General features: G+C 37.9%; 1 protein-coding gene across 10 annotated transcripts in view; it reads right to left on the bottom strand.

The window, feature by feature from the left end:
- PLEKHA7 (pleckstrin homology domain containing A7) overlaps window positions 1-20,396 on the bottom strand; it is a 168,740-nt gene that overhangs the window by 61,561 nt on the left and 86,783 nt on the right. For 9 of the 10 annotated variants that reach the window (XM_052810846.1, XM_052810849.1, XM_052810847.1 and 6 more), the window contains one exon: window positions 6,498-6,581. The exons of the other annotated variant lie outside the window; for it this stretch is intronic. In XM_052810846.1, coding sequence (XP_052666806.1) covers window positions 6,498-6,581 — 84 coding nt within the window. The remainder of the gene's footprint in view (window positions 1-6,497; window positions 6,582-20,396) is intronic. 10 annotated transcript variants of the gene reach the window in all.

The following is a 20,396-nucleotide window of genomic DNA, read 5'->3' as shown; positions in this document are numbered from 1 at the left end:
CTAACAGAGATGTGACAGTCTTCTATGCTGCTTCCTCAAAAAAAAGTATTAGATTTGATATCATTAAGAAGGCCAATAGAAATGAGTTGCAAAAGTATGAAAACAGAACACATTCAAGGAAAATGTTTGGCCTTAGAGGACACAAAATTTCTCTTCTTCCCTTGAAGTTTAGATTCTCTACAATGTCCACACCACAAACTATTGAGTTTTATACTGTAGGACAGTCACACAATATTGTCCAGATACTCACTGGGGCGAGGAGGGAGGAAAGGAGGAGGTGGAGGGAAGAGGAGAGATCACATAACATACATGTTCAGAAAATCTGTAGGCTTTCCAGACTATAAATAATCTGATTAGATTATGTTTCTTTGTTTTATAGAGTAGCTATTTCATAGAGAGCTAACTTTCTCAGGAAAGACGAAAATGAAAAATAAAATTTAAGTTTCAATAAATTGGAATTAATATTTTCAATAGAAACATTAATGTGGAAAGAGAAATAACCCCAGAGGAATAGTTTTAATCTACAAATTCAACTCAGATTGAACAGATTTTCACTATTTCACAAGATACTGTTTCACAGTACGTTAAACATACTGCAGTCTTAAAAAAAAAAAAAAAAATTAAAAGAACTACAGAGGAAGATAAGCTTTATACGTTTAACAAGACCATCACTATCAGAAAATCATAATGCAATACAGAACGATAAACGCATAATTTCTAAGCATTCATAATGTGGCCATTTAGCAATTTCTCTTCCACTTGCTACTGAAAGTGATCACTGCCAATAAATCAAGCTTTCCTCTTCTAGTAGTACCGAGATTAATAATGAACTTCAAATTCACAAGGAGAAAAATGCTTTTTAAAAAATGTGAGGTTGTTGCCATGTGGAAGAACTTAAATAGCCAGCAAAAAAGACAGTAAGTCCATCAAAAGAGAAAATACATTATTATTCTCCTAAAAAAAAGGTTTTGGGCAGCAAACACTGGTAATCCAAACTGTCTGTACCTGAGATGTAATAGAAAACACCAAACAATATTGAAAATTAATTTAAGTACTTGTATATAGTTTTTCAAGGATAGAATAGATGTGTTGCCTGAAACCAGAACATAACGAAACTCAAGTATTCAAGTGTCTTAATAACTGATTAATATTCTCAGTCTGTTTTTAAAAAAAAATAAAAATATGCAGAATATCCAAAATCACCTGAAACATCCCAGCATGTTAATGGAGTTAACGCTGTCCTAATAGTATTTACAGATTCATCTTTTAAAAATATCTATTTATGTATAGCATTAACTCTGTGCATTGAGAAAGAGTAGTTCAAAATCACTATTACCAAAGATGTTTGATAATATCTGTTATCCAAGATACCCCATCCTGTCTTCATAGTGACTTTTTTGTCTATTTTCAGGATCGTTTTCTTACTGCCTCCCCCAGATGTGTGCATACACACATAGAATTGTACTGTGTACATTCAGAGCACCAGTCCCTTCTAAATCTTTTTAAAATACTTGAAAATAACACTGTATAGTATCTCCTGTCAGGCAATTCCTGCTATACTTAAACAGTGCTAGTAGGTCTACAGAAGTCACATTTACCAGCTGAAAGAATTACATGGCTAATATTTGGTTTATTAAAAAAAACAAAACCCAAAAACCAAAAAAACCCAAACCACTGAACAACAACAACCACAAAATTATTACAGCAGTAGCCTATATTGAAAATGCAATACTCACGAGAGAACGTATTCTTTTACTCTAAAGGATCATAAAAATTAGTCGACTTAGAAGATCCACATTCATGCCAGCAACTTAAAAAGTTTATTTTGTTGGAACCAAATACGACACAATAACATCATGTCAATCCAGTTTTAATACTAATAAATCTCCTATTCAGCTAGATAAAAAATTAACTGTCCTAGTATTTCTATACACGTAAACATGGCAGATATTTATTTTGGGGTTGTTTGGGTTTCCTCCTTTCTCTCCACCTGATATTTTTGCTGCTATAGTAACCAGATGCAATAGACAAAATAAGATGGCTCTCTCCCCAGAGGTGATACACAGGCTTCTATCAGTTGCACAAAAAACAGGCAAAAAAAGAAGATAACACTAATTGGACTAAGTGCACTTTTTTTTTTCTGTATTTCTACATTTATGTTCAAGTCTTATCTTTTTTAACTTTAAAGTACTACCTTCTCGTTTGCAAACATACTACTATCACAAATATATTGCAAAGCTTCTAATACACTACTACTAGTGTTTAGCTACAGATGCAATTAGGTACATGGCTGTAAGTGCCTGCTTCTTCCTTTCTGTATACAATTGGTTAAAGAACTGTTATTTAAAGAAAGATAAGAGAGAAGAAATCTAAACATTACGTGCATCTATCCTAAGTAATTCTATCATAGATTTTTTAGAGAATTGTGCGTATAACAATGTGGTTAAACTAGATCTAACACCTGTCCGGCAGCCTTATCATTAATACTCATTTTTCCATTGGTTGTTTATGAAATGTCCCTTTGTGGATTAAGGGTTCATTAAAAACAGGAAAGTAAAGCACAGAAATCAAGAGACAGTTGTGAAATGGAGGGTGGCTCCCAGAGGGACTTCCCATACAGCCAAGATGATCAAATTATTTACAGATGATCCTGAAAACTGTGAGGTGACCAAGTCAATAGAGGACAAAAGTTATTCTGAACACAAACTGAAATGCTGACAGGAACAGATAGAAAAATAATCTTCAGATATGAGTAACAATGTGATAAGATGCCAACTGAATTCAATGTCAACAACAGAAAACTAATTCAAAGGAGGAAGAAATTAAAAACATTTCTGCAGCTTTTCTCGCTCAAAACAACATTGGCCATCTGAGGAAAGGATATTTTTAAATCTTGGCACAATCAGTAGAAGCAGCCAAAGTATGTTAAGAATTATTAGGAAAAGAATAGAGAAGAAAAATACAATTAAATTATAAAAAACAATGAGCTCATACACTGAATACTGCATTCACCTATAATCCATCACTCCATCAGAAAAAAGACAAATCTATAAGCATCATACAGAAAAGCTAGCTCTCAAACAGGGCTAGTGAAAGGTACAGAACACACATCCCACGTGCTAAGTGACCAAAGCTGCTAAGCTTGTAAAAACAGAATAGGAGGTAGGGATTTGACAGTGGTCTCGGCTAAGAATGGGCTAGGAAATAAGGAATTATCAATCACTATTTCTCAAAAAAAAACTAAATAAGAACACCTTTAGGAAGAAGGAATAGCGTAAGAATCAAAAGATAATGTAATTCAAAAGTTACAGGTTCCAGGCAATACTCTTTGTTTTTATCCTTCAGTTACAATGGAGTTGAGGAAATAAAATTTCAGCTTAAAAAGCAAAATTGATGTGATACTGTTTAAAAGGGGAAATGCCTTGGGAAAAGACTAGTAAAATACAGTCTCAGCCTTCTACTGAAAATATGTAGTTCTCATTTGATGAAGTGAGGCAAGGGCGTCTGGTTCATAACTGACTCATAATCAAGCTAGGATTACATCATTTATTGACATCATTTTCCAAAACTTCTTTTCAAATCTTCTTGCCAGAACATTGCTTCCTGGATGAGAAACGGTCAGAGCAGTCTGTACATTCATCATTTCTAAATTACTGTAAATTACTTTTCTGATGTATCTATTAAAAGGACACATTTAACATTTGTTGCAGCCTGAACAAGTTTGTGCTTATGTCTCCCCACCAGCTCCCAGTCAACATCTGGTGACAACTCCTGGCTTTGGCCCTAATCTTAAATTAAAATCAACCCGTAAGTAATAAATCACGTCACAACAGAACTGAAGAACAAATTGCCTTTTATGAAATCCTTAAGAGTGCTACTACTTCAGACAGGATTCTTCAGCTATAGAAAGAAGTACTCTCAGTCAAAAGGATCCCATGATGGAAAGTTTGCACCGACCGTGCAAATCCAGAGACTATCTTTCCAACTGCGTCCTGTTTGTGAAAGTCATCTCATCACAAGATACGATCTGCAACTCTGATTCCATACTAATACACGATGAACACCACCAATGCCATACTAATCCCTGATGCCTTGGGGAAAAGAACTGAACACATGGCATAGCCCCATTATGATTCTTAGGCCTACAGACAGGGAGGTACTAACAGCTCCTTTGATTTCAGCAGAGATATCCACATATGTCAACAGCATCATTTGACAGGAACTCAGGTATGACCATGATGAACAGCATCTGTGTAAAACCCACGCTGTCACACAGAAGTGGTACAAAACTAAGAAAACCAGAGCATCCCACACACTTGAAAATGACATCTTTAAAGCAATTTTAACTGATATATTAAAAACATCTGATTTTAAAACTGTATGTGTCAATAATAAAGCCAATAATAGAGCTCAGGAAAATGTTCTTGCAAAAGACTGTTTCCTGAGTAGTCACTACAAACACATACTCCTCTCTATATCCCTCCAGCCATTCCCTCTTCTTTTAGAATAAAAACCACCTGTCTCTATTAATTCTACTACATTGTAAGATCTTTTTCCCGCTTTTCATACCATCTCAGTGTAACTGAAGTCTAGAGATGACAAGTTATGCCCATTCATCTGACTGCCCTCCAGATAAACACCTTCATTTCTCTTCCAAAAGAGTTTCTAACATACACAAAAGATCACTAAAACCACATGCCACCAGCAAGTTGTTCTTTCATTTCTGCTTTTAATATTTTATCTGCTACCATGATTACAAAACCAGAAACAGCCCAGGGAAGTGTGACTAACCCCAGAGAGGCACTCCACAGAGTTCTATCCAAACACCTATTTTCCCTTACATATGTACAAATTTTCTTTATATTAAATTTGATTGAACCTTTACAACAGATTAAATAAAAATCAGTTAAGAGATAGAAGTTGGAACACAGATGCAGTGGCTGTTGTCCATACTGCCTTTGAGATTTGCTCCATTGCAGGATCCCTGTTCTCCTCACTAAATGACTTGGAGCAGCTTGTTTGCAGACCTGTAACGAGCTGAACCCCTCCCGAGCAGCAAACCACCCACATACCAGGTAACACCTGGGGTGACCTCCAGCTCAGTAGCTATCCCACAGTCTTTGTACCTAATCACAGGCCTCTCCCACACACTGCAAAATATGTTCAATGTTCTATTTCATGCTGATTCTCAGCAGGAACCTTAACATAGGATTGGCCCTTTGATGTGCTTTGGGCTTGGGGGAGGCAGCTGTTTGGTTGTTTTTTTGCTGGGGTTTTGTTGCTATTGTTTTTGGTTGGTTGGTTCATTTGTTAAACTATTTGAGAAGCACTTCTCAGGGCTGTAGCCGAAGCTCTGAGCAGAGGGCTATACAGTCATGCTCTACTTCTCCTTTCCTCCCCAAGTCCACAATAGAAGACACTGCCAGAAAAGCCTTAGTCTCCTGGGAGCCTCGCATGGCCTTCTCTGGGCCTCATTCTTCTTAATGCTACACTCCTCTAAATCAAACATAAAGCAAATTAAATGTCATGTAAGTTTAAACAAGGTGTTCAGAATTGTGCTGGCAGCCATACAAACCACCACATCCGGGCCATTACAGCATGATGGCCTGCCTCTGGGATGCATGAAGGGCTAAAGGCTGCTTAAACAGTGTTGGAAGACTAGGCTGGAAAAAGAAAAGCTATCTGGTAGTGACCCTTTCCTCTTGCCTGTTGGAGTGATGTAGATGGAGTGATGTAGAACTTTCTCCTAGACTCTGTCTAGGGATGATATCCAGTCATCCCATTACAGAAGGGATTCCAGGAGCAATCTAGCATGCAGCAAGGATGACAGGAATAGTTAAACCCTACAGTGAAACAGGGAGTGATCCAAACCAATGCCAAAGACATGTCCAGATACACCAGTTTGCACACATGCATCTCATGCCTTTTTTTTTTTTTTTTTTTTTTTTTAAATCAGACAATCAAGATAAAATATGCTGGAAACTAATATATGTGATTTAATTTCTCGGAATAAATGGAAGAATGCCTACTTTTAATAAATACCAGGCCAAGACAGGGAATACAGAAAAGCTAAAACATAAGAAATCCAAGGAATTACAATGGAAACCAGTAATATTTTGTGTATTTCAATTTCAGTACAAACCTTTCAGTTTGCTCTAAAGACATTTTACATTTATGTTATGTATATCTGATATTTATATAAAGCTAAAGCATCATTGTTTAAGTATCCTATTTATATTGTCTTTTTTTGTTTGTTTATTTTGGGGTTTGGGGGCATTTTTTTTTTTAAAGATTTGGTAAAGATTTTCTCTCAAGCCCTAATGTGGAACAGTGCTAGACTCAAAAACATACTATCACAATGAGAAGTAAATTTTTAAACATAAACCATCTCTATGACATTTTTGCTACAATACCAGAAGAACTGTCAAACTACTAAACTACTGTAGGTAAATGCGTTACTGTTTTAGATGTCTTGACATGGGTATAAAACTACTTACTCTTCTCGCAAAATAAATTCAATATTTTCTGGAGAAACCTGTCCTGTCACAGGATGTCTAAATGACGTGGTCTGCTGATTATGGCTGAAAGGAAAAAAAAAAAAGAAAAAAAGAAAAAAGAAATTAATATTGCTAAACTCAGTAAAATATATCTATGATCTCTAAAAGGCAGAACTGTTTATACTGATGCTTTGCGGCTGCTACTCCAGAAATGAAACGTATTTCTGAGGTACTTTTCAAGCCAGAAATATTTTCAGTTCCTTCCTGCATTCTTGTTGACTTTGCCAATGGCACACTGTCCCATTTAATTATTAAACAGGTTAATGTTTTAAAAGTAAACTAGTTGCAATCCTTAGTTAGGGAGACGCACTTGAATTTATGATTATTTACACCTAGCTGTTACCAGATTATTTAAATTTAACATAGAAATGACATATCATAAATTACTGATTTGTATTTCTGTAAATTTCACAGAAGAGAACCAGTAAAATAATTTAACGTGTTGCTGGACAATGTTTTACACAATTTGTAATATTTAATGAGGTCACAGAGAGAGATTTTGTGGAAGCCATTTGCTGCATGCTATTTTCCCCTCTAGTCTGGTATTTCTTCAATGATTCTTCTTTACACCTCCATGCAGAGCATCATATATAACCTTAGTTGTTCAGTTGCATAGCCTACATAAAACAACATAGAATCATAGAATCATTTAGGTTAGAAAAGACCTTCAAGATCATCGAGTCCAACCATCATCCATGCCCACTAAACCATGTTATGGAGTGCCTTGTCTACACACTTTTTGAATACCTCCAGGGATGGTGACTCAACCACTTCCCTGGGCAGCCTGTTCCAATGCCTGACAACCCTCTCAGTAAAGAAATTTTTCCTAATATCCAATCTAAACCTCCCTTGCTGCAACTTGTGCCCATTTCCTGTCATCCCATCTCCAGCCACCTGACAGAAGAGACCAGCAACCACCTCGCTACAACCTCCTTTCAGGCAGTTGTAGAGAGCGATAAGGTCTCCCCTCAGCCTGCTTTTCTCCAGGCTAAACAGCCCCAGCTCCCTCAGCCGCTCCTCATAAGACTTGTGCTCCAGGCCCCTCACCAGCTTTGTTGCCCTTCTCTGCACACACTCCAGCACCTCAATGTCTTTCCTGTAGTGAGGGGCCCAAAACTGAGCACAGGACTCGAGGTGCAGCCTCACCAGTGCCGAGTACAGGGGAACAGTCACTTCCTTGCTCCTGCTGGCCACACTAGTTCTGATACAGGCCAGGATGCTGTTGGCCGCCTTGGCCACCTGGGCACACTGCTGGCTCATATTCAGTCAGCTGTCAACCAGCACACCCAGGTCCTTTTCCACCGGGCAGCTTTCCAGCCACTCTTCCCCAAGCCTGTAGCGCTGCATGGGGTTGTTGTGACCCAAGTGCAGGACCCGGCACTTGGCCTTGTTGAACCTCATACAATTGGCCTCAGCCCATCGATCCAGCCTGTCCAGATCTCTTTGTAGAGCCTCCCTACCCTCAAGCAGATCGACCCTGCCTCCCAACTTGGTGTCATCTGCAAGCTTGCTGAGGGTGCACTCATTCCCCTCATCCAGATCATTGATAAAGGTATTAAACAGAACTGGCCCCAGTACTGAGCCCTGGGGAACACCACTTGTGACCGGCTGCCAATTGGATTTAATTCCATTCACCACAACTCTTTGGGCCTGGCCATCCAGTCAGTTTTTTACCCAGCGAAGAGTATGCCCATCCAAGCCACAAGCAGCCAGTGTCTCCAGGAGAACGCTGTGGGAAACAGTGTCTGTCAAGGGCTTTACTGAAGTCTAGGTAGCCAACATCCACAGCCTCTCCCTCATCTACTAAGCAAGTCACCTTTTCATAGAAAGAGATCAGGTTGGTCAAGCAGGACCGGCCTTTCATAAACCCATGCTGACTGGGCCTGATCTCCTGCTTGTCCTGGACATGCCATGTGAGCGCGCTCAAGACAAACTGTTCCATAATCTTCCCCGGTACTGAGGTCAAGCTGACAGGCCTGTAGTTTCCCGGATCCTCCCTCCGACCCTTCTTGTAAATGGGCATCACATTGGCAATTTACCTAATTCAGTATTTCATCCGAGTTAAATTAAAATCAGGATTTTCTATCAACTTTTACCTCAGAGTGCTATCTAGACGTTTGCTACCTTCTGTGAAATATTGCTATATATTAAAGACAATTATTTTATCTAGCTGTGTAACTGTACTCATATAATGCAAAAATACAGAGTGAAGAAAGCTTATTTCAAGATAAACTGGTAGTCTTCCCTCCTCCCCAAAGTCAATCATTTCAATTAATTGTATAGAAAACACAAGACAATTTCTATAGAGTCTCATACCTACTAAACCCTTTATTCTGCAGCCCTGTCAAAAGAAACAAGCTATAAAAATCACAAATTTTAAAGAAGTAAGAAACTGAAGATCTTACTTCAGTATTAGAAAGGTCATGGCTGACATGCTGTTAGGGAGCCTTAGAATTAGAGAGAGTAATGAACCAAAAGCTCACTTATCTAAGGTTCTGGATTTTTATGAGTCTAGTTAACAATATTTAGGTAAACAACATCCAAAACTAGAATTCCCATCAAATGCAGCAAAATATTAACACATTGTGAGTATATTCAGAAAACAAAAATAATAAAGCCATTAAACTAATTATACCTCGAAGAGCCAAAAATGAACACTTCATCCATTTTTTTGTTTTAAAGAAGGGTTTTCCTCCTGTAATGCCCAGCGATTTCAGGTCTTACAGATTTGACCCAATTGTCCAGCATAGCAGGATGTACCCTCAGAAACAGAATAAGGCATGAAGAAATATTTTGGGGTTTCAAAGTAATGAAATGCCAAAGAGATAACAATCCTTCTATAGAGTAAAGGACAGCTAAAAATTCAAACAGCTTATGCAGCCATAACATTCAAATGTAAATAGCTCAGGACACGCCATGATTTAAAAAACAAATGAAAACCAACCAACGAAAAACCACCACCAAAACAAACAAACAAATAACCCCTCAAAACCCCAACAACAACAACAAAAAAAACCCCAAAACCACAAATTGCTCACACTAAGTCCCACTTGGACCATGAACGGCAGAGGATGTTTTCTGTGCATGCTTTCCAATATGCTTTGCTACAGGAAGTCATATATAAGGGACCAATATAATGAACATCTTTAATGAAAAGCTGAAAGCTGTGACAGCTTATGTTACACCAAAAGGACTTTTTCCAGCCTCGGCTCTTACAAAAATTCTAGCCCTACAGCCATTAAAAACTGTGAACAACGTTTTAGGCCATCAACTACCCCACAGCACCAGCGACAGCATTCACTCCCTAGGCTGGTGAGAACTGACCTCTGCTACAGAGGTGGGTTAATGAAGTTTCTAACTCTTCAGTTTTCCCATGAAATCACAGATCAGGAGAAAGTATTTCCACTAAGCCTGCAGTGCTAACATCTACAAAGCAACCATGATCTTTTTCTCACAAAAGGACTGAGGAGTATTGTTTTCTAAAGAAGCATTTTACATGAGTTTATGTTCTAATTTTGGGTATACATCCAAAGAAAGGAATAGGAAATTGCAGATGGTTTCAAAGAAAATAATAAATAAATTGTAACAGTGACAATTAAACTCCACATTTATCACACAGCCCAGTTTTAAGCTGAAAGTCTTTCCTTTCAAATCAGGACTGAAGCAGCCTGTTTTACCTTTGATACTTAGGCTAGGCCTACTAACAAAAATGCAGATACATTGTCAGCTTTATTCTCCAGGGGCAGACGAACTGTCAACAAGCTCTCATCTGCAGGCTTTTAGTCATTAATAACTCACTCTACAATTAACACTATGAAAAAGGACTATATTCCAGAAGTCCTCTAGGGTTATTTAGGAAATGAAGTTACTCATTATACCACACTAGCACTTTCACAAATGTTTTATTATTTCCCATGAAATAAATTCAGCAGGCCTTCAGAAGATGAATTAGTCCTCCTGCTGTAGTTAAAGAGCAAGTCCGTTACTAATAGACTAAATATTACTTGCTAACAATATAAGTTTTAGCTGGAAAGTAAACACTTCTTAAATATCTGAGCAATTGCATTTTGGGAGAAGTTTTGCACTTCAAATAGCAAGAGCAGAGAAAGAGAAGGATAGTTCTGTTACTATATAAAATGCAGATGGTAATTTCACAGACAAGGAGAAGGCATACAAAACCAAAATTTTCCACAAATCTGCAGCTTCAGTACTTAGGACTTGACTGGGAAGAGAGGAATGAAGCCACTGGCACTAACAATTAGTTTTGCAGAACACAGTGGTTTATTTGAATTTGAAAAGTGAGAGTTTAAGTGTTTTGCCTCATAGGACTCATTAAGAATAAGCAATAGTATTCAAAACAACCTATACAACAGATGGCTAATGCCTTGCAACAAGGAATTAGAAAGCAGGGAGATTTTTGTCCCAGTGAGAGCAGTCGAACATTGGAAGAGGTTGCCTAGCAAGGCTGTGGAATCTCCATCCTTGAAAACATCCAAAATGCAGTCGGATAAGGCCCTGAGCAACCGAATCAAACTTTGTAAGCTGGTTCCAACTTTGAAGCTGGCCTGGCTCTGAACAGGAGGGGCTGGATCTGACGGGGTCCAGAGGTTCCTTCCAACCTAAATTATTCTATTCTGCCATTCTCTGCTCCTCCCTCCATCTTTCTCTGCAAGTATCATTAAATTCTTAGAATACCTTTGAAGCTTTCCCAGTATTTAAACAGATGTATTCCAAGAATATTAGCAATACCTTGTTTTGATTAGAACGAGAGAAATTGTAACATTAGATTTTTAGATTTAGATCATTATTTGTTGTTGTTGTTGTTTTCATGTCCTTTAAATACTTAACAGTAGTATTTGTTTACACAACAATGATAACAATAATGTCTCCAGTGAGAGTGATCTAATAACCTTGTTGCAGTGAAAGTTCTCCTTCCTTTCCAAGCACAGACTAAGAAAAGACCTGGCACAGTTGTTCACCAGACACATTAGCTAACCAAGCCTCCTGGTAGTTAATCATCTGTATTTCCTCCAAATAGCAACTACTGAATGCGTTTCTATTGTCCAGAAATCTACCATGTATAACGGGCACAATAAATGAGCCTTAATAAAAGGACACGATATGCTGCTCCACTCTTCATTCCCCTTTTATTTTTTCTTCACTGGAGAAAGACTTAATATCCCCAGGAAAGGCTTATGACGCTTCACCATGCAAATTCTGAACGCACTGTAACTTGTATTAGTACAACACCACACATTTGAAATGCCAAGCTAACTTTCCTAGTAACGTTACAAATTTTCTGTGATAAAATACTGCATTTTTCCTAGCAATCATCTTTTAATTTTAACAGTTCTGTATTATTCTCATTTTGTATAATTACTAATCAACAGAACCACCAAACCAAAGCAAGTATGAAAACATGAAAACTCCACACAAAAATTACATTCATTAGCATCTAATACTACCATCATTATTAAATTACAGTATAGACTGTTAAAAGTAATTCTGAATTTCGAAGTTACAGAACACCATTTTCCAGGGCTTGCTGTTGGTTCGTAATAGTTAAGGCTCAGACCTTTCATAACAGAATCACAGTTCAAACACTGGCTCTTTGCAATTAGATACTGCAACACAAATTCTACCATTTCACAGCATGCATACACAATGTCCACAAACGTTAAGAATTGATGGTCAACCACTGTCTGAAGACTGATGTACTAAGACTCAAGACCTCCAAGATGTAAACAATGTTAATACATCTGGCTAACATTAGCCACACATGAAAGTATGCTGCTTGAGCATCTAATGTAACTTCTAAGTTGGCCCTGGCTTCAGGGGTGGGGGGGTGGGACCAGATAACCTTACAAACTCGATGTTGTTTATGATCCTACTGGGTGGGTGGGAGTGCAGACAGACACCTATAGCCTTTGATAGCACCTTACTGCTTGCCATCAGAATGCAGCCTAAAACATTTCTCAGGTATTGATTAAGCAAGTCTGCAAATTTAACATTGCCTATCATTTGTTTGCACCAACCTAACCTATAGTATGATGAAATCTAACTGATTTAAACACAGGAAAACCACACAATTATAATCAAGTCTCCAAACCTATAATGTAATTGACACAGGCAGGCACTTTTGCCTGCATGGATCCTTTTGCAGAACTCATCATTAACACAACTTCACCTTTTTTTTTTAATTTCTTTTTACCTTTCAGTTCATTTTGTATTCAAGTCAAAGCCAAGTTTTAATAATTAACTTTTGGACATGACTGATGCTGACGACCTTTCATTTGAAGCCAAGCAAGTTTATAGATCGCCTCTAGAGTAATTTAAATGCCCAAGCAGATGAACCTTGAAATGTGTGAATCAACTACTGATTGAGTCTATATCACATTAAAAACAAATTTATAAGTTGCAAGAAAAATTCATGGTGTCATTGGACAGACTGTCCTATAAATTATTACGAGCTATTTCTACAGTATTTATTTTCCATGTAAGCTGACTCCTTTATGCTTCCCTGCAAGACTAGATAAGCATGAACATCTTTACGTTGAATACCCCAAATGGTGATGATGTGAGCACCCACGCTTCTATGGGAGTTACTGGTATGGGTGCAGCCAACAGAAGAACTCACGCAGTGAAGAACTGCTGTTCAGCCAGCGAGCTGTTACTTCAGACAGGAGGAAGTGCTTGTATATAACCAGGAAAACAGCCAGGCATAGTTCGCTTTATTTCATAACATGTTTCTGAAATACATCAATAGCTTCAAAATAGTTTCAGCATTGCCTTCCGAGTATTTTTTAAATATTATCTTTTAGAATTGGTTAGAAAGAGTATCGATGAATAGTCCAAGAAAATCAGTGCCATCAAAGTTCTGCAGATAATATTATTGGAAGAAAAATGCAGTGTAATACAAACATAATCTGGAAGAGTTCAGAACAATACCAACTAACTCTATTACACAAGCAATAGCACCCACTACAAGCTGGACACACACAAAACCCCATCTTTTCAAGATAATGAACATTATCCATACTTTATCATAGTAGAGTGTCTCCTCGGAGTACCAGTAAAACCCTTGCTCCACTGTAATCAGTGTCCGGGAGACTCTCCTAAGGTCAAAATTTCACCCCCTCATACAGTTTAATTAGCATCTTAACCTATGAACTATTGCATAAGAATCACAGAGTAAAAGTGATCCTCTCAAATCTCACATCCTCCTTAGACTATCACCCTGAGAATTTGCAAGTGGTTATTTAGTCAGAATACAATTCTGTAACTATCTTGAGCAGCTATGTTTGTGACTACAATCAGTCAATACAAGAGCCTGTGCTTATAAAGACAGCCAAGGGGACAGCTGGCATGATATCAGATTATATCATATTTTCACTTTTTCGTTGTAAGAGCTTGCAGACAAGAAAAGTTTGAAACTAACATTAAACCGACAGTCATGCTCTCACATAGTGTCCTTCCTTCTACCTAGCTCACTAATGATGAGCTTAAAAGGGAACTGCAAGCTTCTTTGGAACAGGGTCATTTTTTTTTTCAGTTTTAATGAACTACCAAAGATAATTTATAATATCCAATAGTAATATCAGCAGGAGAGGGTTTGCTATTAATGAACATCCTTTTAAGAACAGATCTAATAAATCAATGGTAAGCTAATATGGAAAATGCCACAGAATCACTACAGATATTTTCAGTCGTTAAAAGACCAGATAAAAGGATTAATATACTATCATCACAGACTTCCATGAGTATTACAGGTTGAAGTCATCTGCTGATTCACAAATCCCTTTGATGCATATCATGAGACACCATCAGGATTTTACTAACTCACAAAACCCACATTCAAGTAACTTCAAATTAAGGGAAAAAAGCATGTTAAAGTTTTGAAGACAAGGAAATCCTTAGAAAAGAGGACATTCCTGAAAAGTGAAATTTGATTTTATTTCCTTACTCTTGCAGTTTTAGAAAAATTACAGTCCCTGCCTTCAAAATTGATAATTAAGTTTAAAAAAAATCCTCTGATCACAGCAAAATAAAGTTAGAAATGTAAAAGATCACGTTATTGTATCACATCATCTTAAGTCAGGCTTGGAACTCACTTAAGACTGTTCCTTTCTTTCCCACTAAAGTATTTTAAGAGAGTCAGAAGATTCTCCATAAACCTCCAAAATAAAATGTAGTACCTTCAAAACTATCTATCTAAATTAATTTGGAACTTTGCTACCTAACAAAAACAATCTTGACTTTTAGTGACAATGAAATGTCACCAACATCACAACGTGAACAGCAGACTTGGCTGTACATTCCTTACAGATAGCACATGAACATCTAAGCCAAAACTTGAAAGTTTGAAATGGAAACAGGAGTAGGTCCAATAGTTAAATACATGTATTGGTGATATATACATACATATATTTGTATGCTTACATATATACACATATACATATTTATATGTATATCTGGGATATACACACACACCCCCCCGCCCCCATCTCCAATGCTGGCACAGATATTTCTGCAATGATGCAAATAACTGTGGCTCCTACAGGATTAAATGGTTCGGACAAATGGTCCCAACAGTCGAATTAGATGCAGAAACTCCAAAGACAGATGCTCACATAGAAAGCAAGTATTTTTTTTAATCAAAGATTTTTGTGAAGTACGGAGGCGTTTGTTTGTTTTTCCACTGGGGATCATTGGTGCGACAGGAAAGCAGCAACGTAACTTTTTTCACTACTCAGTTCTGTACTTCACATAAAGCAGCATTTGCCCTATAGCCTTTCACACAGAAGAAAACTATGTAGACCTAGTGTAACCATATTACAGTAGCAGAGTCGCAGAATAGTTATACGTGAAATACTGCTATAAACCAATCCTGCCACAAGAAAACAACATATAGAGAGTGACACGTCACATTATTTATTTCTTCTGGATCTGATACACAAACTAAATTAATAAATTCATTCTCTAATAACAAATAAAGTGGTGATATCACTAAGTAATATGATTAAAACACCCTGGGTAAAAGTAGCACACCCTTAAATTCCAATGTCAACCACAATTTAGAGGGTTTAGTGAGGAAGCCGTCCAACAAGCATTGCCATATAAGCATACTATTTTGGAAGAAGTTTTTAAGGGAAACTTTACACAAAAATATATAATATCTCAATTCTTAAGCCATAACACAACTGGTTAAAATAAAAAAGATGTTTATATGCACAGCATCTAAATTTACCAATGGAGGCTAAAAACCCTCACCAGTCCTATTTGAACATATTTTACTTTGATGCAAAGACTTACACAATAATAGACCCGACAATCCACATTATTCTACACATGAAAGCAAATACAAGTTTTCCAGCATCCAGCTTTCATCTAAGTAGCAAGCCAGAGAATGTAGAAAGCTGAAACAATTTTAATACAACAGCTATGAAAACTGAATAAAACAGCTTTCAAAAACTTTGTTCCTCTGCCGTGTAAGACACGTAACCTCAAAACATTTTCTCTTCATCAGCTTTAATGTTGAAGACAGATTTCAACTTCTTAAGACAAATGCACTTCTGATTTGTTATTTATAGAATTTAATGCGTAATACAAAAAAGTGATTATCAGAGGACAATACTGCAGACTGAGGCCTTGCTGGGCTGCTGTGTGTGCCCTCGGACAACGTGGAAACACATTGCCCTTTTCCCCTTTCCATAAAATGGAAACGCTTTATCCACAACCTATACCATGGGAATGAAGTTTTAATCAAATACTGTCTTCTTACAAAATCACAAGCGTCCAGAACAGAATTAAAGAATTATAGCTGGTATCCATCAAGTTCCCTCAGGGCTACAGTCTAGAATACCGCATCCAATTTTGGACCTCGTCATACAGGAAAGGTATCAACAAACTGAAGCGAGTTCAGCGGAGGGGCACCAAGATGGTCAGGAGCATCTGCTCTGTGAGGAAAGGCTGAGGGAGCCAGCCTTGTTCAGCCTGGAGAAATGATAGCTTCAGGATGACCTACCAGCAGCCCCCTGCAAGGAGGTAATCAAGAAGGCTCTTCACAGTAGTGCATGACAGGAGTACAAGAGAGACCAGGCATAAATTGAAACAAGAGACCTTCGGACTGCATGTAGGAAAAGCTTTTTCACCTTGAGGATACAAAGATGTATCGTGAGAACGGTAAAGTGCTGGAACAGGCTGCCCAGAAAGGTCATACAGTCTCCATCCTTGGAGATTTTGAACACTAGAGTGGAAGAAGACCTGCACAACCCGGTCTGACCTCACCACTGACCCTGCTTTGAGCAGGAGGTTGCACTAGAGACCTCCTGAGGTCTCACCCAAACCAAGTTGCCCTACAATCATAAGGTTGGGTATAGTTCCTATTTCTACCGCAAAGCCAAAAAAAACCAATGCAACCAAAACCCAAAACAAACAAAAAAGTTTCACAGAAGAGATCTTGCTAACAGAATAATGTAAAAACTCCACATCAGTCAGGAAGAAAAACTCAAATTAGCATTAAAACCTGGTTTCTTCCTTCAACCTTTGATAATACCATTAATTAACTTCTTCACCAAATAATTAAATCCAAAGTCCATTTACATTCTACTAATAAATATCCCATGAAAGAAGAGAACATACACAGCCTGCGTTCCTGTGGTTGTGTGCTTTCTATCTAATAGGACACATGTTCCAACCAAAGCCTTTCCTGGAGTTAAAGACATTCAACACATGCATGGGTCTGTCTCAGTCCCTCTCTAGCCCTACCAATGTCCTCTACTGCTTCACAATGCTGTTGAGGTACTGGCTGTAATCCTACAAACCTCATCCCCTTCAGATACCAGGAGAAAGAATAAACACGGATATTAGCATCATATTCACTGAAGTACCATTTAATATGAAGAAACCACAATTCCCACAACGCACACCTATCCTTGCGGGTTGGCTGTTCATGTTTACTGGCATATATATTAATAAAAGTTCCTTCATTAGTAACAAACTGTTCCAGCCTATCTTGTGGTTAATTCTGAAACACTTCAAACTCTATTCATATACAGCTTAAGCCAAAATTAAAAATTACAGCAACAAAGTTATTTCCTTTTGTTTGTGTGATTCTTGACTGCTTTAAAGGAGGTCCTCCTTCCACAATCTCATTCAGCTCACTGTGTTGGATAAAATATGATGCATCTCCACCAAATTTAAATGCATTTGTAAAATACTTTTTCCTATCAAATCTTAAGTATAAAATGGTCTACAGTACTCCTGAAAGGCACATAACATCAAGCTTTTGCTCGAGAGAAGACTAGTAATACAAGATCATCTTGCCTAGAGCAATAAGTATAAATTAAAGGAGTTTATCAGACCAACACTTCAGAGCTTTGAATTACACACCTACTGGTTACTTTCCTTTCCAAAGAAGCCCAGCACCTACAGCACTGAAATACTGACACATAGGAAAGCCATGACATTAGCGTCAGTTCACAGAATGTTACTCTAAGTCACACACGAATCCATGCCAACCCAGAGCCGAATTTACACTCCACAGTTAAAACCAGCGGAAGGGCAATTAACCAGGGGCAGCTCTTACCCTGGGGCAGTGGGAGCCATTCCTAGCAGAACTCCATCATCCCCTCTTTCGGAGCCTTTCTTCCTTCCTGCATGAGGTGCAGACCTCAGACCCGCAGGCACAAAGCCTGGCCCTGCAGCACACCTGCGCAGGAAGTGCACAAGAAGCGCACTGGACCTGCATGGACCGCACGTGCGCAGGGCCGATCCCTACCAGTTAGGAGAAAAACCCCAATACGTTACAGCTGCCACTGCCATTAAATAAAACTGCAGCAATTACAGAAAGGGGTTATTTGCACTGTCAAAGACTTGTATCTCTAAAAAAATTAATTTTAAAAAATCACATTAATCAATATAGTATTATGAGTTACCGTGTATTAATCACACTCTTTCATACCTCATATAAAGTGGTTCTGAGGCTAAAGCTACAAAGTGGATAAAACTTGACTAAAATGTTATTTACCCAAATGTTTCCATCATCCAAGTTACCCACTGTGCAGTGAGAAACCCGCTATGATTCATAGCCGAAAACTAATTCCAGATAAATATTTTAGGGATTGGAACTGTAAAACAGACATGGCAGATTCTCTTTTTAGTTTATGCACAGAGTTTATAAATTATCCAGAAATGTCTTTTTGAGTCAACAAAAAGCTCTTCAGCATTAAAAAAAAAAAAAAAAAAAAAAGATTTATAGCTATATCAGTTGTTGAGGACTTCAGTCAAACTTGCTCAAAGAAATAACCTAGAGCCAGCTCGTCCTTATGGAGATGTAGAAATACCCAGTGGCCCCAAGTCAGACAAGCAGAGAAACTCCTAAGACATTTCCAAACAATCACAGAAATACTGCTGTAGAATTAATTTAAAGTATTCTCTTTGGCATCTATAGAATGGAAAATATGCTAAAATATACATAACACAACTAGACAAGCTTTATACAACCAAAGCAAAAAAAAAATTAAGATATTAAGAATTTCAACGTTGTACTAAACAATTCCAATCTCCAAAACTTTTCTGCTTTTAATACTCATTTTACTCCACGCAGAAACCCAAGCAAACTGTTTTGAAGGTGAACTATTTTGGCGAGTGTAATGCCAGACTTTTCTTTGCTAAACATAAACCAATGAACTAATTCTGCAGAAAGAAGGCAATTATTTTCAGTTATCCAGTGTCTCCTCCCCGACCCCCAAACCCACCACAACGTAATCAAAGCATGTCAAGTCACAATATAACCTATAGCAATGGGTTAATAACAATTTATGTTATTGGCATAAATTATGCTGAGTTTAGCGTATTGAATAATCACCTATAATCACATTCTGTGTTTAATTTCTTGAAACAACACACTGTACTACCAGAAGGTGAAAATTGGAGAATAAAATATTAAAATAAAATACAATCAGACAGCTGTGAGAGGAGTGGCATTGAAAACAACCCAGCCACAGAAGAAACATTTGCGTTGTCTTAATGTCACTAAGTAGACACATTAACAGTGCCCAAACAGCCAGTTCAGAAAAAGTCCACAGTAGACACAACCAATGACAATACGAAGATCTAGTGGCTAAGGAAAATAGCACAAGGAATGTATAAAGAAATACATTTTCACTCTTTCCGTCTCAAAAATAGCTTTAGCTAGCAAACATATTTTTAAAACTACTTTGTTGGTTTTCTATGAAGTGGTTCGGAGGTTACATTTGTATCAGAAAACATCAATATGCATTATTGGATAGAATGCAGTCATCTGGGGACAGCATGCATCTTCAAAATCAGCTCTGAATTAGACTCTGTGTGAAACCACATTATCCCACTGGGAAAGATGAAAACTCCTTCCTTAAACACATGAAGAGTGCTATTATTTTTCAAAGTAACTGGAAGGATGAAGCAACTACAACCTTTCACAATAAGCCTGGAAGTCAAAAGCCAAATACAACAGCCAAAATATCAACACCCAAAACAGATGAAATCAGGCTCCTTAACTTTGTTTCAGGGAACAAGGCTGCAGCAAAATCCAGCCAAAAGACAGCTCTTAGAACATCACTATATATAGTGGAGCTATCAGCTACATTCCTCCTGCACCACTTGAGCAGCACGTTACGGCTGCTTTGTCTGGTTCTTGTCCTGTAGCTCCACTGTACTGAAGCCCCCACCAGAGCACTCCATTCTCACCAACCTGCAGCTCGCGCAGGTAACACCTCCAAGAGTAGAACGGCACTGCTTCTGCTGCTGCTTTATCGCCAGGGCTTTCACAGCCTACGTGGCTCCACAACAGAGTTCACA

This window comes from Harpia harpyja, chromosome 16 (genome assembly GCF_026419915.1).
Source record: "Harpia harpyja isolate bHarHar1 chromosome 16, bHarHar1 primary haplotype, whole genome shotgun sequence".
Lineage (NCBI taxonomy): Eukaryota > Metazoa > Chordata > Aves > Accipitriformes > Accipitridae > Harpia > Harpia harpyja.
Note: the sequence above shows the minus strand (reverse complement) of the source record. Positions and strands in the feature narration are given on the sequence as shown.